This window comes from Leopardus geoffroyi, chromosome D4 (assembly GCF_018350155.1).
Source record: "Leopardus geoffroyi isolate Oge1 chromosome D4, O.geoffroyi_Oge1_pat1.0, whole genome shotgun sequence".
In the NCBI taxonomy this organism is placed as follows: Eukaryota; Metazoa; Chordata; class Mammalia; order Carnivora; family Felidae; genus Leopardus; species Leopardus geoffroyi.
In genome coordinates, this window is record NC_059342.1 from 90,653,596 (window position 1) to 90,675,684 (window position 22,089).

General features: G+C 57.3%; 1 protein-coding gene across 6 annotated transcripts in view; it reads right to left on the reverse strand.

Annotated features, from left to right (window-relative positions):
• Positions 1–22,089, reverse strand: part of AK8 (adenylate kinase 8) — a 132,571-nt gene that overhangs the window by 107,615 nt on the left and 2,867 nt on the right. For 4 of the 6 annotated variants that reach the window (XM_045467365.1, XM_045467364.1, XM_045467361.1 and 1 more), the window contains 4 exons: positions 19,514–19,598; positions 14,046–14,095; positions 11,242–11,355; positions 1,538–1,606 (listed from right to left, as the gene is read on the reverse strand). In XM_045467365.1, coding sequence (XP_045323321.1) covers positions 1,538–1,606; positions 11,242–11,355; positions 14,046–14,095; positions 19,514–19,598 — 318 coding nt within the window. The remainder of the gene's footprint in view (positions 1–1,537; positions 1,607–11,241; positions 11,356–14,045; positions 14,096–19,513; positions 19,599–22,089) is intronic. The other 2 variants (XM_045467362.1, XM_045467366.1) reach the window with 2 other exon arrangements.

Consider the following 22,089-nt stretch of genomic DNA (forward strand, 5'->3'; position numbering starts at 1 on the left):
ACCGAGAAACACGGCAATCCAAATGAAAAGCTCGCAGGATGGGCCCAGTAGGAGAACAGAGACGGGAAAGGAGGGCCTCACTGAGCCTCATAATCTGGTCCGCGACAGAGGGGAGAGAAACAGAGAACGGAGCCTCGGCGACCCTGCGGGGGCCGCAGAACTACTGTTCACACGAGACAGGGAGACATGGGTGCAGAAAGCCTGAAGAACCTGTAGAAATGATGGCCCAAACTGCCCCAGTTTGGAGAAAAATGTGAACTTACAAATTCAAGGAACTCAACCAATCTCCAAAAGAACGAATCCAAAGAAATGCATGCCAGCCATGTGGTAACTGAACTGCTGGAAACCGAGAACGCAGAGGACAATCTGGGAGGAAGTCGGGGAAAGGGACACGCTGCTTGGGCGGCTGTCCTTCCACTAGAGACCATGCTGGCCAGGAGGAGGCGGGACCCTGCGAGGCGTGAGGAGAAAGAGCTGGGGATCTAGAATTCTGAATCCGGGGACAAATATCCCTCAAGAATGAAGGCAATAGGGGAGCCTGGTGGCTCAGTCCGTTGAGTGTCCACCTTCAGCTCGGGTCACGATCTCACAGTTTGTGAGTTCGAGCCCCGCGTCGGGCTTGCTGCTGTCAGTGCAGAACCCGCTTCGGATCCTCTGTCCCCACCTCTCTCTGCCCACCTCCCATTTGCACGCTCTCAAAAATAAACAAACATTTTTTAAGAAACACACAAGAGATATATTAAAGTGAAATACTTTAACGATGGTCAAATCGGGATAAATTGGACTTCGTTAAAATTAAAACCATTTGCTCTGTGAAAGCCACTGACATGAAGACAATAAGACTAGCTGTGGACCAGGAGGAGAGGCCTGGATACTACACGGTTTAACAACCCTCAGTGTCCCCATCTGCAAAATGGGGGAGTCATAGCACCGACCCAACAGAGCTCCTCTGAAGACCCAAGGAGTCAGTGTGTGCAAAGCCCTCCCATGGTGCCCATCGTTCCTGTTGCCCCCCATCTGCCCCTCCAGATCCCCCCCGCCCTCTCCAACCCCCTCTGTGCCCCAGGAGGTTGACCTCCATGGATGGGCTGCTTTGTCTGGACGCCTGCCCTCTGGCATCGCTGGGTCTGGCAGCAGAGAGTTGGGGGTACCCCCAGTTCTCCCTCTGCCCCGTCGGATCCAGGAGTGTCCAGCTCCCTGTGGGGCTGGTCTCAGGGGCTCGTGGGTTACCTGAACTACCCCCTACTTCCACAACGTTCCTTTGCTTAAAGGCTCTCCTGTGACCCCTTGGGATGGGGCCAGCTCTCTCCTAAGACCCCCGATGGGTACCCTAGATTGCACCTGTTGTCTGGCTCCATCCAAGGTGAAATTCACACACTGAGCTTCACGGAGCTCTGGGTCGTCTGTCTGACCCTTCTCTGCAGGCCCCGGGTCACCTCTGTGCTAGGACCTGAACCCACGCCCCTCCCCTGCCCTTCATCTGGTAACAGAGCCCCTCTCCCTGGGAGCCCCCCAGCCGTTCCACGCGGTTTCTTACCCGCCTGATGCAGTCCTCCTCACTCACACGTTCCTGAATCAGTCTGACGAGCAGGGTGCTGGGCACCTTCTAAAGGAAAGACGACACACAGAATGAGGGCCTCAGCCCGCACACTGGGCCACAAAGGATGTGTAAGTGGCAGCCCAGCGGGCTCAGCTGAGGAGCCGGCCGTGTGGACACAAAGGTTCGCTAGTCCCTGGCTGACCGCCCAGTGGCCTCCGTAAAGTCCAGGCCTGCCTTGCAGCCCTCCCCCCGCCACCCCGTGCTCCCCACCACATGTGTACACCTACCTCGACCCTCTTGCTTATCCCGTGCCCCCGCCCAGATGCTCCCCCCACCCCACCCAAGTGACTCTGGGTTCCCTCAGGTCTGTGGCCCAAGTGCCACTGCCTGTAGGCCGCCCTCCGTGACCCTCCCCAGGCTGGGCTGGGGGTCGCCATAATCCCGGACGGCAAACTCTGTCATTGCTCTAACCACACGGCCTTCTGGGGGTCTGCTCATGTCCATCTCCCCAGAAAGTTTCAAAGTTCCTGGAGGAATGGGACTGGCTTACACAAGCAGGGAGAAGCAGAGGCTGAACTTGAACCCCCTCAGGGCAGCCAGAGCCCCGCCCCTTAAGCACCAGCGATGGCAGGTAAGTGGGGGGGAAGGGGGGACAGCCTGTGCAGGTAGGAAGTTAAGGGCGGCTGACCTTCTGTCTCGCTTCTGAACTTTCTCTGGCCAGTGGGGGGGAAGGGGGGACAGCCTGTGCAGGTAGGAAGTTAAGGGCGGCTGACCTTCTGTCTCGCTTCTGAACTTTCTCTGGCCAGAATCAACACCCCAGTTTTTACAACCAAGTCTTGAAGGCCCCAGAGCTGACGCCTGGAAAACCTCCTCCCAGGTGTCCCCTTGACCCGAGATCATTAAAAGCTGGTGCTTCTCGGGGCGCCTGGGTGGCGCAGTCAGTTAAGCATCCGACTTCAGCCAGGTCACGATCTCGCGGTCCGTGAGTTCGAGCCCCGCGTCAGGCTCTGGGCTGATGGCTCAGAGCCTGGAGCCTGTTTCCGATTCTGTCTCCCTCTCTCTCTGCCCCTCCCCCGTTCATGCTCTGTCTCTCTCTGTCCCAAAAATAAATAAACGTTGAAAAAAAAAATTAAAAAAAAAAAAAAAAAAGCTGGTGCTTCTCCATACACACCCCAAATGCTTGGCCAAGGCGGACTCCCAGGCCAGCCCCAGACCGCTATGTCAGGGCTGAACCAGCCCCCAGGGGGGCGGGTGGGGGGCTCCCGCCAGGCACAGATGAGGGCCCTTGGGTGTGCACTGGGTGCACAAGGAGGCGCCCAGGTGGCGAGAAATCTACCTTTCCTTCCCTTCCCCAAGCTGGGGACCCTGGAGTGGGACCATAAGAGAGAGGGGGCAAACGCTTTTCCCTAACTTCCCAAAGTATCCACTGGGGAAAAGCCTGGATCTTTCATTCTAGAGGTGGCATTTGTGAGGGTCCGGAGACACCAGATCTGCCTCCGGAATGCTGTCGTGTCTGCCTGGAGTGCGGTCGGAGCGCCTGGAGAGACTGGGAGATGGGACACGGCGGCGCCTCTGGAACAGGCTTAGAAACGGGGCTTTGGTAAGTGCTTGTGCATGTGGCAGAATGTGTCCATGCCTCCCTTCCGCTATGTCCTGGCAGCGAGCATACGGCGAAGGGGCTCAGGACGGCTCCCACGCAGCGGAATTCGGAGGGAACGGGGCACCGGCGCAGGCGGAGAGAAGCCAGGGGACGGGGGAGCGATCCCCAAAGGGGCTCAGCTCCTGTGCACCCAGCTCCTCCACATTCTGCAGGTGGCGCCCTCACCTGCCTCCCCTTGAAGCTGTTTGGATGGGTCCCCTGACAAGAGCAGGCTGCACTCGGGCAAACGAAGTTCGGCGCTGAAGGACCTCCTTGGGGACACAGCATTCCGGGTAACTGGCTCACAGGGCAGGGACAGGAGCTGGAGGGAGAGGAGGCCGAGGGCTCTGAAGCCCTCAGACAGAGTGATTTCAGAAGGTTATGTCTGGTGTCAGGGGGAGGATAGGCCAAGTGGGTAAAGAACGTTCACAGGGAGACCCTTGGGCGGCGGGGGGGGGGGGGGGTGGCACTGATTGGTCAGGGACTCAGACACTCATGATTTGGGCCCTGACCACCCGCTGAGTGACACCGGACGAGTCTTCAATACTCTGAGCCTCAGTTTCCTCGTTTGTCAGTGAGACAAAGACAAGGTGCCTCAAAGAGTTGCCGTGAGGATAAAACGAGGCGGTACGTGTGGCGAGCCTGGGACGCGCCCAGCCCCCAGCGAGGGCTCAGCACCGCGGTCATGATCGCCCCTGAGTACCCTTAATATACCCTGCATGCTGCTTCCTCAGCACGGGTCTGGACAAGCAGCTCCACTCAAGGGGGGCACTGATGCCTGGTCTGTGTCACCTCCCACTGTAGCGCACGACCAGGGGCCCAGACCTCTCCCCACTCACGCTCACATCTCTGACAAAGGATGTCGGAAGTCAAAATAAATCCCAGACACGCAGGCCTGCTGCTGGGGGTGGGGGATTCTGGGAGCAGAACGCAGATTCACCCTCAGCATCAGGGCTCGCCTCCCCACCGCTTGCCCTGGGCTGGCTCCGTTCATGGTCAAGCTTCCCACTCTTGGCTACATAATGGCTGCTGCAGCTCCAGCCAGCTGGGTGACCTTGGGCAAGTCTTGACCTCTTTAGGCTTCACACACCTCATCCAGAGAAATGAGCGGCAATTCTGTAGTTTTTCCTTTTATTTTTTTGTCCCTCATCCATACACCCTGCCTCCTGTAACGCAAAGAACCCCCAAAATTCCTTGAGGAGCCACCCTCGTGCCCCGCAGCTTGTATAGTTTCTGTGGGGTCAAGCCCACCATCAGATACAGCGGGGGACCCTAATTGGTCCAAGTTGATCGGTATATCCCACTGCTGGCCACTGTGATTGCTTCAGACGCTGCCCATGTCCCAATCCTGACCAAGAGGCATCAGGTCCAGGACGTGGGGTGTAATCACCAGGGGCAGGAGCCCTCGCTTTCCAGCGGATCCAAAGCTGAGGGGCTGGAGCCACGACAGGCACTTGGCAGGCGTGAGGGGAGCGTGAGGACACGAAGCCAGCACAAAGGGAGAAACCAGGTCTCAGCTTCATCAGAATGGCTTTTCCACGATGTGGAATTGGAAGAGGAAGACAGAGCAGACGGCGAGAGGGTGAGGGAGGGGGTTCCTCTGGGAAGCATCGGACTTGTCTGTGTCCACTGGAAAGTTCTGGGGCCACTACGGTTTCTACTGAACGGACGGCGAAAGTTAAGAGCAGGAGTGAGCAGGAGAGAGAAAAGGGATGAGTGTATGACACATCGAGAACGAGGAGGCCAGAGAGGCGAGAGGGAAGCGAGCCAGCATCCGGTCCCTGGCTTCGGCACCTCGGAGACACCTGTGTCCTTCCGTCCGCCCTCTCCCCCCACCTTGCCAATTTCTTGCTCAAGCCAGTCATTCCCCCACCTGGAGGTGCACCCCTGGAGAGCTTGTGAGAGCACAAGTCACCGGCCCCACGCCAGGGTTTCTGATCCAGTGGGTCTGGGGTGAAGCTGAGAATCTGCATTTGTAACAAGTTCTCAGGGATGCTGAGGCTGCTGGTCCGGCGACCACACCTGGAGAGCCACTGTCTTAAATAAGCAAGCTCCAGCAGCCAAGAGCCCTACCCCGCTTGAGAGAGGCTGCTGGCAGGGGCCGGGGGGTACCTTTCTGCCCCACCCATATCCTCTTAGCTCCTCCGGGGAAACTTCCCCCAGCTGGCTGGGGAGGGGAGGGGGTCAACGGCGGGGGGCAGCCCTTTCTTGTTCCTTCCCGACCCCAGGCAGAGTCAGTTTCCATCCTGAGGCCCATTTCCCTTGAGACTTGTCTCCTGTCCCTGACAACACCCATTCAGGAGGCAGCAAACAGGTACCGGGATGGGGCGGGGGGGGGGGGGGGGGTAGCCCAGGGGGAGAGCCGAGGGGGGTGCAAGGCAGTCAAAGAACAGGGTTGAAAGGAGACAGGTCCAGATGGGGTACAGCACCCGCAGGGGTGTGCCCGGCAGGGGACAGGCCCCTAACTTTGAGCACGGCCCCTCCCGGGCGCCCCCCGCCGCTCCCCGCCTTGGTGCTGTCTCCATGCCAGCTTTGATGTGTCACGTCAGCAGCGGGGCTTCCACGGGGCGCTTCTCGGAGTCCCTGCCAAACTGTCTTTGTAGGAATCAGACTCCCTCCTCCCAGAGCTCTGCTGTGCTCTCCCACCCCGGTCCCGCAAGGCCTGGCTTTGTGGGGAGACTCGGGGACAAACCGACAGAGGCCAGCGAAGGCCCAGAGGGTCACCGAGAAGTCCCAGATCAGATGCAGGCCCCTGGCCCCCATCTCCCTGCTTTCTTGTCATCAAGGCTGCGCTGGCTCCTGGCTGGACCTCGCTTCTCCTTCCAGCTTCTTCTGCACGGGGCCCTGGGGCAGAGCCACCGATGTGCTGACCTCAGAGGGGCCGTCCTCCCCTGAACGACGCGACGCTGGGCTGCTGTTCACAGGCGGCCAGGTGCAGTGGAAGCTGGCTCTGCCCCCTGGGGCCCCTCACTTCACTGATCACACCTGGGCTTCCTCACTGGATGGCAGGAGCCTGCGTGGTCCCATCCCTGGGCCCCACCCTCTGTCCCCTCCTGCCCCGTTGTCGCCTTGGGTGACACTTGCTCAAGAGTCAGAGACATCTCAATCTGCAGCATGAATTTGCCCCGGGAGCAGAGGCAGGAGGGGAATTGTTGAGACTCCTTGTCGCCCCCTGCCAGGCCCCCTTCCTCCTACAGTGCTGCTGGTGGGGGGAGGGAAGCCTGCACTTGGACTTGAGCTCACGTTAAGACCTGGGCAGAGAGTCTTTAAAGACAACTCTCATTTTAGAGTTCCTGCTGCTTCTCGGGGCTGTCGGTGCAGGTCTGGATGGCAGGCACTCTCGGAGCTGTGACACAGAGGGTCACAGAGGGAGATGGCCCAGAAGAGACCCTGTGGTGGGAAAGGCCAATGAACTTCACCGTCACCTTGAGTGGCTAACTGGGGACACGAGACAGCGGGAGGGCCCCTGCGCTGTGCGGCCCCCAGGACGCAGAGCAGCAAGGTCCCAGAGGGGATGGCCGGAGCTGCCGGAGGCCAGCCCCGCCCGGGACCCTCAGCAGTCCTCCGAGCACTGTAATCCTGTGTGCAGAGGCATGGGTTCTTTCATTTGGATACTAAAGAAAATGGTGACTCTGGCAGCTGGGCGCTTGGGTACATCGGGTTACACCAGATTTTTACATTTGTAAACAGAACTGGAGTTAGTAAACAACACTGAAGTTAGAAAGAACCCACTCTGGATCCTGCCCGTCTGACCCACCGGCCTTCAGAGTCTAGGTCACTTATTCATTCAACAAACACAGGCTGTTGTGCTCTGATACAATACCCGAAGCGCGAAGAAAACTTGATCTGGCGATAATGATCGTGATGAGGAAGGGGAGTGGCGCTTGGGGTGGGTCCCCCAGGGACCATGTGAGAATTCCCCGGGGAGCATTTGAAAAATCCTGATGCCTGGCCCCAACCCCGGGGCTTCACACTAAACAAGTCCGGCAGGGCCCACGTGAGCCTAATGTGCTTCAAAGATCGAGAACTTCCGGACCAGGCAGCCGCTCAGGGAGGTTTACAACTGTGTATTCTTCCTGCAGGGATTTCAGTGATAAAGTTCTTCCCCCCCCACCCCCCACTCCCGCCCCAGGAGAAATGAAACCATTCCAGAACAATCACACTCAGCTCCCGCTGCACAGAAATATCCTTCCAGTGTGGGGACTCTTCACCTTCCTGTCACCTCCTGTGTGGTTAGAGGCGGGACTTGGTTCTGTTCCCCGTAATCTCCCAAACCCCAGCAGGGCCTGCACTGGGCCTGAACCGACGGAGGCACCGACTCGCAGGCTCATGCAAATGCAGGGTCCGCACCTGACAGCAGGAGCCTCCTTCGCTCTGGTGCCCTGGGCTCCTGCCGGCCTCCCCCTTGCTCCCCACCCCACCCCCAGGGCCCCCTCACCTGGGGTTTGGAATCAGGGTGGGCCTAGAGAACGGACCAGAGCAGGCAGAGAGGGGAAAGGATCTGCCAAGACAGGGTAAACTGAGAGCAAAGATGGCCTCGGTCAAGGCGGAGAGGAGACAAGAAACACCTGCCCAGGGCGGGGTTTATACCCAGAGTGCCCTGGGGCCGGAAGACTCTGAGAAAGCTGCCTCCTCGGGCAGAGTTTAGCCCTGGCCACATCCCGGAGAAAGACTGATGAGTTTTCGAAGTGTGACTGTGTGTGTCTTACTTCCTTCTGGACAGTGGAAATAAGCGAAGGCCACCCAAATGGAAACAAGCAAGGCTACGAAGTCCGGGCTCGCTCTGGCGGGGACTCACCACGTCACTCGGGTTTGGCAGAGGCTCAGAGGCCGGCAGCGGAGCGGGAAGGCCTCCCGGGTGTGCCCTGGCAGCACGGCGGCCCGGGCAGCGGGGGGACGGCCACCTCGAAGCGGGGCGCCCCGTGAGCTTGGCTTTCTCAGGTTGGCCACACGTTGGAAGGAGGGACAAAAATGAGGGAAGCTGTCCGTTATTAATCAAGCCCGGGCCACGCGGGGCTGACCGCCACGGGGTTATCGCCGGGCTTCCTGGATCACGCTAGAGGCAGCCGTCTGACTCCCCCCCAGTCTGCCCTGGGACCTGCTGGCCTCCTGAGCTGGTTACTGAGCTGGTTACTGAGACAACGGGCGGGTTTTTTCCTGGGCCGGCTGCTGCAGGCTTGGGTCAGAGCCCTATTTTTATATACGGTCTGGTCATTGCCTGGTCCATCTCTCAGCAGACAGAGACCAGAACAACCACGGATGAAATGAAATGCTGTATGGGTTTTTCTCTCCAATAACCGGGGAGCAGGGCGATGCCGGGGAGCACGCGGAAAGAGATGCCGTGAGCAGATACTGGTTTAAGCCGGCGATGGGCCCGTGAGGGTTCTGCTGCCTTTCTCACAGCCTCTATCGTTGCAATAGTTTATAATAAGCGGTTCCAAACAAAAGCGCTGGTTCCAATCCCTGGTCACCTTGGATACCCTCAGGGGTATGGCCGCCTGTGCGGGTTTTGTGGCACTTTGCCCCTTAAGAAGGCTTTTCCTAGCACTACTGTGGCCACGGCTCCGTGGACCCCCTAAATCCTGCAGCCTGCGTGCTCTTCAGCCATGAGTCAGTGCCTGGTACTCAGTCCCTGCTCAGAGAACACTTCAGGGTAAGGGGATTAGTCAGCCAAGCCCCCGACTGCACGAAGCTTCCAGGCCCCTTAGCCTGGATCTCCCCCACGTCCCCCAAAGTTCCCAGGGGCCTGGAGAAGGAGTTCATCTTTGGGTCTCCCGTGGCACCGCGCTACTTCCAAAAGGCTGTAAAGGGTTCCCAGCCCGAGGGCGATTTAAAGACGACCCTCAACCAGAGGCCAGGCCTGGCGACGGCCACCTGCGGCCAGGCCAGGCCACGCGCAGCCGCCCTACGCACACCGTCCTGGCTCTTCAGAACCTCTCACTCCTTCATCAGTCCTGACAGCCTTGCCTTTCATCTTCCCCCCACCCCCCCGCTTCCAAGCCAAGGAACCCCGATAAGACACCCTTGAAAGCACTCCGATGTGGTCTGAAATATGCTGATAATTAGCATAATGAAACCCAGGAGGAATTTCCTTAAAATCCTCCCCTCTGCTGAATTTTATAAACCTGATAAAAGCATCTTTATCCTGGAAATAAGCCTGCCTCCCCTTCCCCGAGAGGCTGTCTGAAAATGACAAAACCACATCCCCACCCCAAATGCTGGCGTCCCCCCACCCATAAGCACACACTGATTCCTGCAAACCTGCAGGGCCGGGGAGCAGGCCTCTGAGAGCCCCCCCGCCCCAGGCAATGGGGGGCAGGAAGTGTTCCGGATTAAACATATTCAGAGTCAGCTCGCAGTGGTGGCGGCTGACCTTGCCGAAGGAGATCCTCCTTCCATCAAGTCGGGGTAACCGGCAAACTTGGGGTTGGGAGTCTGCCCGAGTCCCATCCCTCGTGCCTGACAACTGCCCCCCGCCCTGCCGGGGCCCTCCCGGTCACGTGCCCCCGTGGCCTTGCCGAGCCCGCTCTGCACACCCCTCCCCAGAGCTGGCTGGGCCCTGCAGACCCCTTTTCCTGAGCACTGGGCCGTGGTGCTGCTTCTGTGGGTGGTTGAGCCAGGGAACAGGGTGGGGGCCAAAATGACAGAAGAGAAAGCTCTGGATGGAAACACAAGGTGAAGCGGCCTCAAAGAGGCGGACAGTGGCCAGGGGCGGTGCCCAATTCCGGCTGCGGGGCCAAGAAGGGAGGTGGTACCTCCATCAGGGCCCAGGATGTGTCCCCCACACGGCCTCTCCTTTTCTGCCCCAGGCAGGGGACGAGGACAGGTTGCAGCCCGCCAGACTGTTCCCCGGCTTCTCACCCCAACTGCTCTGGGGCAGGGCTCTGGGGTAGGCCTGAACCCGCCTTTGCCCTGGGTCACTGCTTCACTGGTGCCGGTGTGGTGGGGGTGGGGGGAGGAGGGGAGGAGAGGGGAGGGGGGGAGGAGGGAGGCCTGGGAAGCACGCAACAAACACAGGGATTCTTTCCATTCTCAGAGTCTCCAGAAAGAATGCCCCAGAGGGCATATCCCTGCCGCTCTGGTCTCAACACACGTGTCCCCCAAATTCATATACTGAAACCCTAACCCTCAAAGTGACAGAATCGGGGCGGGGGGAACTTTGGGAGGTGATCAGGTCATAGAATGGGATTCCTGCCCTCACGGAAGAGACCGCAGAGGGCTCCCTTGCCCCTGCACCTTGTGAGGACACAGTGAGAAGACGCCCTCACCAGACACCGAACCTGCTGGAGCCGTGATCTCGGACTTCCAGCCTCCAGAACTGGGAGAAATAATCCCTGTGCTTCCAGGCCACCCAGTCTGTGGTATTTTGTCACGGCGGCCCGAATGGACTAGGAGATCTGCTCACATCCCAGAGGGGCTTATGAAGAAATATCTCCAAGTTTCTAACTCGGAGTAAAGACAAACAGCATGAGCAAGCTCTATATTTCCCCCGGGGAAACCAAAGTTTCAGACGTGGGATTGGTGAGATTTTTAGGATCAGGACACTCGGCGCCCTGGGGGGCCAGCCACAGATGTGTGTGAGCCGGATGGAGGGGTGGGGAGGGCGGCCCCTGCGCCCCCGGGGCCCCCGAGGTGCAGCGCGCCTGGTCCGTCCACCGCGGGGACGGCGGGACGACGGCCCCGAAACCCCCTGGCCGGGCCGGCGTGGCTCCATTCTCTGTGGACGGACCCCTGCCTCTCGGCACCCACGCGATGGGGTGACCCTGGGAAGCAGCACGGGCCAGGGCCGCTCCATCAGCGCAGAAGGGTCACCTCGCGCCGTCAGCAACCCCTTTCTGCCACAAACCCCTCGTCCCCACACCCGCCAGGACACGCACCCTGCTTAAGAGTTCTCTCCTTCCTTCCAGCCCACGCTGCCTGTGTTTCAGTTTACCCCCAGCACTCCCCTCGCTTGGTCCCCGAGGAAATGGAGACGTGCTGGGGGTGGGGGTGGGGGGCAAGGGGGACCGTGGGAGCCCTGTCACCCCGTCTCCCCTTCCTGCCGCCCTGGGACCAGCCCTACCGTCATGTTCTCGTAATGCCTCCTGGCACCCGCAGCCAGAGAGGAAAATTCTCTTGCTGTCAGGTTCTCCACGGTGAGAAGATTGCTGTTGAGATGTTTGCACAGCCACATTGCCTGAAGAAAGAGCCAAAGAAAATTTCAGTGAACGCTGTAATTAAGAGGACTCCGTTAAAATGCCCAGGCCCTTCCGTATTCTACTAGAAAAGACTGGCCACAGGGAAGCATAACTGCTTTCTGGCTGGAAGGAGGCCACCCAGGGGGACAAGCCCACAGAGCACCCCCCCCTCCCCAGCCTGAGGAGGCCACCCGAGTGTTCTCTCTTTTTCCAGCAGCCAGTGATTACACGGAGCTAGAAAGCCCACGGAGGGGCCCTGCTTGTAGCTGCCTTGACGCGCCTTCCCAGCTCCTCAGGGCCACAAAAAGGTTACAACAGGAAATGAAGGGACAGGACCTAAACATGGGGCACAAACATATTTTCTTAGATCAGGAAATGATCTGACCAAATGAATGTTTAGTTCATTGATGACTACGTATACTCTACAGGGAGGAATACATTTTAGGGAATAATAATGTAATGAAATGCTCTTAACGGCAAGATTATACTGATGGCCATTTCAGCATCGGGATGATTCAGAAGGCCCCGAAGTCCCCCGGGGCAAGTATCAACCTTAATTCTCTCTGTTCCTCCTGCTGGGAGACGTCAGTGATGATAGCCCTGCAGGGCTCTGTCTGGATTATATACTGTATATCATCTTACTATAAAATTAGATTCTGCGTGTCCCCACATAGTGGTCAGACGTGGGGTAGCGCATTCACCAAAAGCTGAAACAGCAGTGAGGCGCGGTGGGCCCTGACCTCGCCAGGGGGCAGAGCCGATGGCCTCAGCCAAGTTGGGACTGGACGAAAGAAGTTGTCTGTGCTCACCACGCTTCACGAATTCTACCCAGCAAATTCACCAGAGATCAGGGAGGAGCTGGAACTGGGGTTAAGCGTGGGGCGGGGGGGGGGGGGGGGGGGGGCTGGGGGGGAGGTGCCCAGAGTGCCAACGTCTCAAAGACAAAGGCCCTTTGCCAAAGGAGACCCCTCACCCTGAGTGACCCGACTCCGCCTTAACGTGGCTCGGGAGCCTGTCTGTCTCAGGGCAGAGGCTACCACCTCGGAAGTGGTTTCAAACGGCTTCCTGGGCCTTTTCCCAGGAGATTCTGATCAGGCAGGTCCGGAGGGGAGTCTGGCACCCGCCACCTTCCAAAGCACCCTGGTAACGCTTGTGGCTGCCAGGCCTGGGGGCCCTGGGTTTCTAGCAGTAAAACAGCGTGTTAGGTTGGGGGGACCGTAGAAAGGAGTGAAGGCTGGCAGCCTGATCCTCAGGAACACAGTAGGAAAACTACAGACAGACAAGCAGAAGGACAGAGGGAGGGATGGATGGGCAGAGGGGTAGACAGAGAGACAGACACAGCGCTAGGATACAGACGACTCCTGAGCACAGCAGATGCAGGCCAGCTCTGGCAAGGATCGGCCGTCTTAATCCCTTTTCTGAACACAGCCAAGTGCCAGCTCGTCAGGGGACACAGCCCGCCATGTCACCCAGGCCCGGGACGAGTGCTCACAGTAGTGGCACAGTCATCAAGGAAGAGTTGACTGAAGTCCACTAGCCAGGCTTTTAAAAGACAGAGTTCCAGGGGCACCCGGGAGGCTCGGTCAGTTAAGCGTCTGGCTCTTGATTTCAGCTCAGGCCATGATCCCAGGGTCGCGGGATGGAGTGCCGCAACGAATTCCACCTCCACTCTGCACTGAGCATAAAGCCTGCTGAAGATTTTCTCTCTCTCTCTCTCTCTGCCCCTCTCCCCTGCTCATGCTCGCTCGCTCTCTCTAAAATAAAAAGTCAGTAAAAAGCAGAGTTCTGTCTCAGATGATTAAAACGTTACAAAGTTTTGACACTCAAAAAAAGGAGTTTAAGGTTAAAACTGTAGGCAGGACGAAGCACACCAGCTTCAGGACTTAAGCCTCCAACTTAAGACAAAGAAGTGGGTACGATGAGGCATCTGCTGTATCTTTAAAGCCATATCTAAAGTGGAAAGGGAATCATCAAAGCAAACACGGCAAGATGATAAATTCTGGAAAATCTGGGAGCTGAGTATCTATGGTGCAGTGTCTATGCTTTTCTGATTAAACAGTTTCATAATTAAAACTTTAAGAATGAGGGGCGCCTGAGTGGCCAGGTTGGTGAATCGTCCGACTTCAGCTCAGCTCATGATCTCACTGTTCGTGGGTTCGAGACCCCATGTCGGGCTCTGTGCTGACAGCTCGGAGCCTGGAGCCTGCTTCAGATTCTGTGTCTCCCTCTCTCTGCCCCTCCCCCGCTCGTGCTCTGTCTCTCTCTCTCTCTCAAAAATAAACATGAAAACAACAACAACAACAACACTTTGAGAGTGAATCTAAAGATTCCGTGTCAAAAGTCTCTAGACGCTGGTCTGCTTCTGGAAATTTATCCTAAGGAGGTAACCAAGCGTGTGCAAAGATGGTGCCCCCGCGGCCCGAGAAAACCCTGGAACATAGATCCCAACTGTTGAAATAATGCTCACCCCTGGATGGTTGCAGAATTATACTTTTGTGTTCTGTGCTTTCTAGGCTTTCTACGAGGCCTGCTTGCCGCCTCTCCTAATAAGAAAATAAGTTAAAGAAGCGGAAGGGAAGGATGAAGAAACGCTCCGTTGTGCTGAGAACCCGCGGAGGGGCGGCCCGGCTCCCGCTCTGCAGGGAGATGAGATATTACGGCATTACAACACTTAATATGATGCACTTACTATAGTTGTTTTCCCCGAGGCGGGTGGACCTAATATTACAATCTTCGGCACTGTGGAATAGAAAGATTTGAATGTCACCGCTCGAAATGATAAAGCAAGCTCCGTGCCCGCGGTACTGCGGGGGTATTCATTTCCTTCCTCCCCAGATTTCATTTTCTGCGAGTGACACGGTCGTTTGTAACCCAGTGGCTCAGGGATGGTCTCGCCATAGAACATACTCTGTATGTTTAGAGAGGTAAGTGATCACTGAGATGGTTTATTTTTCTGTCTCCGAGGGGACATGGACACGGTAACTTGTTTGCTAAACTAATAAATATCAAGAACAATTGGGATTTCGAACACCATAAAGCATTTTAAACAGGGACTTTGTCTTGGGGACACGCTCTCAAATAAAGCTGTATTTTATGTAAATCGACCTTCCAAGCTTTGTTTTATATATATTTATGCCTTTTTATTTAGCAAATTGTATTCCCCATCATTTTACAGAGGGAAATAATGGGGGAAAGCCTGGGGTGGATCGGGCCAGATTTATAAAACCCCAGATAGGAGAGCCTTTGTTTTCAAATGTGGGCATTTCCATGCAAATGGCTTGCTTCAGGGTCTGAGGCTTTGGGCTCTGGGAGGTTGTTGGCCCCACAGAATTCCTCAAGATGGGGGTCGGGGGGTCAGGGGTCGGGGGTCGGGGGTTGGGACGACCGACTAGGTGCTGGCCCACTGGAAAAGACCAGACCAGCATCTCAGGAAAAGCGCTGGAAGGCATGTGTTCTTGGGTCAAAACAGGATTCAGGACATGGTGTCTGGACAGATGAATCCATGCTGATTCCTCCAAGTGCCACCTTGACTAAGCCACCCCCGGCCGCTAAACATGGAGGGCCAGGAGCACAGAACAGAGGTTGGGAAGGCAGGCCTATCCCCTCACCGCTGCTGGCCTGACCCCTGAGCCAAGGGGACAATGAACAGGTGTCTCCCAACGCATCTGAGCCTCTGATGTCTACACGCAGAGACCACTGCTGCCAGGGCCCCAGGAGGGCACCTCGTCCATGCTGAGGACAACGGACACGCGTGCCCTTTTAGTGTGGCAGTGGCCACAGAGAAGGAACTAGGATCCATTTGGCCCATGAGCTCACGATCGGCACACGGCCGCCTGGGTGTAAATACAGAACTCTGTCCAAATTCACGGCACCTTCTCATTTGCCAAAAGCACGGAAGGACGGCTGAAGCTGATCCGCTCGCTGATTCACTCGTCGAGCACCTCGTCCTCGCTCGGCACTGGGACCGGGGCTGCCGAACACAGCAAGCGGGGCGCGAGGGGCTGCGTGAGACGGGAGCCAGAGGGAGTGGCCATCCTCTGCTCTCTCCTCAACAACACGACAGGCTGTACCGACGTCCTGGCTTTCTGCTGCTGCTTTGACGGGTGTGTGTCCCCAGTGGCTTTAGAGCACTGTCATTTTCTACGTCTGGAAACGTTTACAAACCTGGTCCGTTGGCCCCAGTGATGTGCGAACTTGCTTCTCAGGAACCCCACATCGTTCCCCCTGGTGGTGATGGGAATCAGAGACGTGGGGGCAGGAAGGCCCCGGCCTACTGGCCCAAGGCTGCCACGCTCCAGTTCAGAAAGCCCTGCACACACTTTCCTCTCCGAGGCAGGCTCAGCCGGGACGCCTCCGGCCCTCCCCAGTACGGCGGACACAGCTTCCAGTGTTCTGCCGGCCAAAGCCACAGTAAGGGAGCACCAGAGGGCCCGGTCAGGCTCCTGTGACCTCCGCCCAGCCCCCTCTCTCGATTCTAGCCACAGGCCTCTGCTCAAGCTCCTCAAACTCAGGCCAGACCCAATGGGACTCGGGGCCTGTGGAGCCCCGGGAGAAGGAGCCGCACCTCAACAAGAGCGTTTTGGGGAACGAGCTGACTCCCAAGTCACGCATTCATCTTGACAAAGTTACGGGGCTCGGAGGCTGCTGGGGATGCCCTCCCCTTCCAGGCTCCCGTAAGTGGCACCCAAATTGCACACATCTCTGAAAATGCTTTAAAAGGGGGACATCCACGGCCTTTCTCCCCATCTAATTTCTCGCACACATTTATGTGATTAATTTCAGTTTCTTAAAATCTAACACCTTGGAACCCCAGCTCTGCTCATGAGTAATTATTTATAAACAGTGTCATAAAAGGCTGCTTGACTGCCAAGAGTAATCAACTTCTTCAAACCACTTCAAAGGAAATCAAAAAACCTTTCCATCCACAGATCCTTTTGAGGTTTAACTAGGAGCATGATTTAAAATTCACAAGAAAACCCTTAGGTATTGGAGCTCTAATACACAGCTTTCTTGGACAAACGTTTGATAAAAAACGCAACATACCATTATATACACCATCACCTGCTTTAATATTGCCCAGGGCTACTGTAAATGCTCACTTTGTACTAAATCTGCTTTTCTCGAGGCGAAGGGGATGCCAGCCATGTGCCGGGGGCTCCCCTCGTTCCCTCATGTGCGTGCTCACCGGGGTGAGTCCGGAGCCTTCTTTCGGTCTACACTAGCCACCGGCCACACGAGCCCCTGCCCGCCCCACCCCGTGCCCAGGAAGCAGAAGCGCTGAGCGCCCAGCTTCCAGGAAACACGGGCCGCTGCGTGGCTGGAAGGAGGCAAGACGGCCTCCCTCACTAGCCCAGGGAGGCAGAACCGCTCACTGGACTTCAGAGGGCCTCCCCTTGTCCACTGTCCTCTTCCAGAACACACAAGAGAACACTCACAAAAGCATGCCCTTCTGCCCAGCCTCCCCTCCTTCCCCCATGTCCTGCCTCACTTGTGGGCGGACGCCTGGGCACGGGGAGGAAACCTGCAGATGTCCCTCTCTGTTCTTCACCTCAGCGGTTGGGCCTTGAGCACAAAGGGCAAAGAGATTCCAACATCCCTGAGAGCTGCCAGCCCCGGGCCTGGCAGAGGCGGTGGAGGCCTGTGGGGACAAATCCACCCCCCAAAACAGTGGTCACTGGGATCCGATGCCTCTACTCCCAGAGGGAGCATCGGGCCAACACCTCGGCTCTAGCTATTGAGGAGGGCAGGAGGCCGGCCCCCTGCTAGAGCCAGACGACGCAGGTCTGGCTCCTTCGCCCCCGGCTGGGAGCGAACAGGGCAGGTGCAGCACGGAGAAGGAATGGAGGCTCCGTGGCGGGCGGAGGAGGCTGTAAGGCCAGCCCGATGGCGTCGGCCGCACCAAGTCTAAAACAGAAAGATGCTGGGGAAGCGACAGTTCGACGCTGAAGATTACACGTGCACACAGAGGGGCAGGATTAAATATGATGGGAACCTGCCTCGAATTTCCGGCTTCAGGCTGGCGGTGTGAGGACACGGGACATGGCACACGTGGCCCAAAGTGAATCTTTCAAACCAGCAGGACAGAGCGGTGCCGCGGCCCGGCTCCTGAGAGTTCAGATGGTCGTGTTATTACCAGGCACAGTCTTTAACTCAGAAGGATCTGGCGAAGGGTCACGAGTGGGAACTCCCGCGCCCTGTCGTGGGCGGGGCGGGGGTCAAGGCCTTGCCAGTCCCGCAGCCGGGCCAGTGCCTGGGGCGTCCTGCCCGCAGCTGCCATCCCGACGTCCGCAGCCTCCAGCCCAGTCACCCAAGCGCGCCCAGGTTACAAACGAGGAAGCTGAGGCCCAGACGGAACAATGCTCTCTCGCGGTCTCTCTACAGTCTGGCAGGAGTCAGGGCGATCGGGGAACCGGTGGAGCCCTGGTGGAGGCCTGGCAGGAAGCGGGGGGCACTTCCCTGAACTGCGTTCACGTTACGTTAGCTCTTGCTTTGCCCCCATTTCACCTTGACCTTGCTTTTTTAATTTTTTTTTTTTTCAACGTTTATTTATTTTTTGGGACAGAGAGAGACAGAGCATGAACGGGGGAGGGGCAGAGAGAGAGGGAGACACAGAATCGGAAACAGGCTCCAGGCTCTGAGCCATCAGCCCAGAGCCTGACGCGGGGCTCGAACTCACGGACCGCGAGATCGTGACCTGGCTGAAGTCGGACGCTTAACCGACTGCGCCACCCAGGCGCCCCACCTTGACCTTGCTTTTAACTCCTGCTTTGCTTTCTCTTCACTTTCGCTTCTGCTTCAACTTGGCTTTGCTCTGCGATGTGTTGGTGCTGATACAAGAGAGCCGAACACGGCGGGCAGGCTGCTCCCAGCGGCCCGCAGGCAACACCGAGCCCCCGTCCAGACTCGGGGTCGGGGGAGGAGGTGGGAAAGCAGACACATCCGTCTCCGGCAGGGGAGGCCCGGCTGGTGAGCTTCGGTCTGCGGCCGGACCCCCGGGAAGGAAGGTGGCCTAACCGCCACCCGCACCCCGGTGCCATGTGATAAACAGCCAACCGGAGAACAGAGGCCTCTTAGAAGGGTCTCTGTGGGGCAGAGCGAGCCCCACCAGGAACACACGGTGGCCAGGTGGGCAGCTCAAGAGGGTGGTGCTCCCGGCCCACAGGTGCCCACGGCTCCGTCTGCACCTGGGGCACGTGGGCTCACGGCCAACGTCAACTCTCAATTCTGCCCACCCAGAGAATCACACAGGGGCACCGCTGTGCTCTCCGGGAGCCACTCTGCTTAGGTTGGCGAGATGGCGCTGGGACCCAAGCAGCCCCTCGCTCCGATGCTCTGCGGCCAAGCCTGGAACCGCGTCAGGATCGGCGGGCGGGGGGCACGCCGGAAAGGCCAGGTGTGCGTGGTGCACCTGTAGGCCTGGAGTGTCCTCTCTCTCACCTTCTTCTGTTGTTGTGTCTTGATGCATCCTTTCTCATCTCAGGCCTGTGAGCCCCACCACAGGGCATCTCCGGCCTCTGCCCTTCTCAGCTGCGCCAAGCGCTAATTTCACTGGCGAGCCGGTATCTCCTTCAAAGCGGCCAGTGCTCCAGTGAAGAGACACATCAAAGCTCGCAGACACCAGTTCTCCCTGACAGCTCACACAGGGTGGGAATGATCCTCCACTTGGCAAATCGACCGTGGAAGGGAGTGCCCCTCTCTTCTCTCTGGTTCTGGGCCCTGGCTTTGGGTCTAGCCGACCTGCACTTGGGCCGAGAGTTGGGGAACTCTGGCACGCGCTAACGGGCACCAGCGATGAGACCATCAGGAAGACCCGAGGGCTGCATGTCTAGGTGGACCGGAAACCAGATTTACACCTGACGTGTGGAGCGATCACAGAGTTTAAAGCCAACAGGCGAGATCAGATGGGGCACACGAAAGCGTTAATAATTGATTCCATGGGCCTTTCGGAGGTTTTCGTTTTAGAAACTTGGCAAGAGAACTCTTTAGCCGTGCCCCCAAAAGGAATTAAGTCATTTTTCAATGAGCCACCACCCCAAGTTGTCAAAACCCCTCCCTTCAGACGCAGGGAGGGCAGAGTGGTCCATAGCGGTTGGGCAGGAGCGGGGGTGGGGGTGGGGGAGGGGAGGTAATGGGAGAGGAGGCCCGTCAAGTGCTCACCATTATTGTTGTCTCGTTGCAAGTGACTGATCATGAACAGGATGGGGTCCTTGGGCTGGTGGATCAGGAGTTGCTCCAGCATGTTCTGTGGGCACAGGGAAGACACCCAGGTGGTTAACACCTGCATGGGCACCAAGGGACCTGGGCTCAGGTGGCCCAGCGCCCTGGTCGCTATCGATACCGGCTATGGGGCCCGATCTCTCCACTGCACCCACCAAACAGGCCTGCAACTTGGAACCCAGCCACTGCTACAGCTGGATCTGCTTCGATCCCCATGAGCAGAGGAATGAGGGAAGGGTCGTGCGGGTATCACAGAGGCACAGGGAGGGACCACATCCCAGACTCAGGGCAGGCAGGCCCAGGCAGGGTCCTCTCGCCGCAGTCCCTCCATGCTCCCCGGACCAGCCTTCTCTCAGTTCACCTTCTTCACCATGTTCATTTGCCCCGAGCCTTAGCAGATGCTGTTCCCTCCTCTTGGAACACTGTTCCCCACGTCCTCAGGTCTCAATGGAAACACACCCTCCTGATCACACCCACTGGATCAATCCTGTCCTATGCTCCTGCAGTCCCCTACATCCGTTATTGCCGCACCCTTGTCTCAGTGCTGGGCACACAGTAGGTGCCCAATGCCAAGGTCTGCCGGGTGACATGGTCATCACTGCTCCCTGTGTTCCTCCAGAGCGGGACAGAATATTTACCAGCCAGAATATTTACTATCCTGGGATGGTCTGGCCATTTAATTCCAAGGAAAACCAGCTTCCACGGTTCCAGAACAAGAGGCACGGAAGTGAACTAGGTAGCAGATAGGAGCTGGGCCGGCACCGTTAAAGAGCCTCCATCAGGGACAACCAGGGAGGGGCTTTTGCCTTTCAGGGGCAGAGGACGTGTGCCGTGGACGAGAGCACGCAGCTCTGAGAAGCCCCAGCTCTGCTCTGCACCCCGCCAGCAAGTGCCTTCCCTTCTCTGAGCCTCAGCTTCCCCAGCTGGTGGAGTCCCAACGGGACTAGCTGACTCTCACCGCTGAGATGGTGGGAGATGATGTTGGCGGTGTCACAGATGAGTGTTTTTAATTTCACTTTAAATAGCTATGTATCTAATGTGTGCTAGAAACCCTGCGATTTCAAGGCTATAGCTCAAGGAGAGGTAATATTACTTAATTTTTTTTTAAGTGGGTTGATTTAAAGAAGTGATCAAGTTAGGGGCGCCTGGGTGGCCTGGTCAGTTACGCATGAGACTTCAGCTCAGGTCATGATATTGTGGTTTGTGAGTTTGAGCCCCACATGGGGCTCTGTGCTGACAGGGCGGAGCCTGCTTGGGATGTTCTGTCTCCCTCGCTCTCTGCCCCTCCCCTGCTCATGCTCACAGTCTCTGTCTCTCTCAAAAATAAATAAACATTTTAAAATGATTAGGTTAAAGCGGAGAAACATGGTGATAAAATTTCATGGAATAATACACCAAAAAAGAAAGAACTGCAGGTAAAAATGGACGAACCCCAAGTAAGGACTGCCGCGGCCTAGTTAATTGTCTTGGACCAACGTCAACGTCCCAGAGTTATGTTAGATAGCATTCGGGGCGGGGGTGGGGGAGCGGGAGTTGGGGAAGGGTACATCAGAACTCTGTACTCTCTTCGTAACATCCTGAGGGTCTAACATTGTTTTAAAAAGTAGTGAAAACCGTGGAGGGAATGCAGAAATGACTAAGGACTGGAAATACTGATTAGGAGCTTTTTCAGGCTGCTCTTTCCAACAATCAAGCTGAGCTACACCAGGTTCTCTAGAGCAGACCACGATACCCCCAGGAGCTGGCCCCACTCTGCCCACCAGCCAGTGACTTGTAACTCAGCTAGCCATTTTCTTTTCTTGGCTTGGCCACTCGGTTGCAGAAAAATCTCTCTGCCTCTTTCAGTTGACCCTTTCCAAAGGAAGCATATGTTTGCCGGAGAGATGGAGACTCGGGGTGGGTAGTCTGATCTCTGCTCTCACGTGCGCGGGTCAGAGGCTCCAATGAGCACAAGCGTCACCACAGTGGTGCCTCCGGGGACAGGGTATATACCTGGAGGGGCAAATGCTCCAGAAACTGGGCTCCGGCTTCCCTGTGGCCCTCAGAACCTCTGAGTGGCAGAGAGCTCTTCCAGTCCAGCTCCTGAAAGCCTTTGCCTCCAGGAGATGCAGAAGGCAACCAGAAGGGGCAGGGTTTTGCCAAAGGTCATACAGGGGATGAGGGCCCAGTCGGGTCAGAAATCCAGGATGAGAGGCTGGGGGCTGCTGGGAACTCCTGACCCGAATGAAGAAGGGACATGTGGGAAATGCTCCTGTCCGAACCATAGGGCACAGGGCTGCTGTCCCAGGAGGTGGCCATCTCAGGGGATGGTGAGGTCACCTTGAAACTCGGACACTCCCCAGCTTAGAAACCAACACGGCAGACGGACTGGGGACTGTTAGCGCCGAGGGGCCCCCTTGAAGATCAGCTCTTGCAACCCAGCATTTCATAGCTTCGAGAAAAGGAAAGAATGGGACTTGGTCCAGGCCATTGGGCGAGCTGGCGCGGAGCCATGACCAAAACCTGACCCGGTGGGC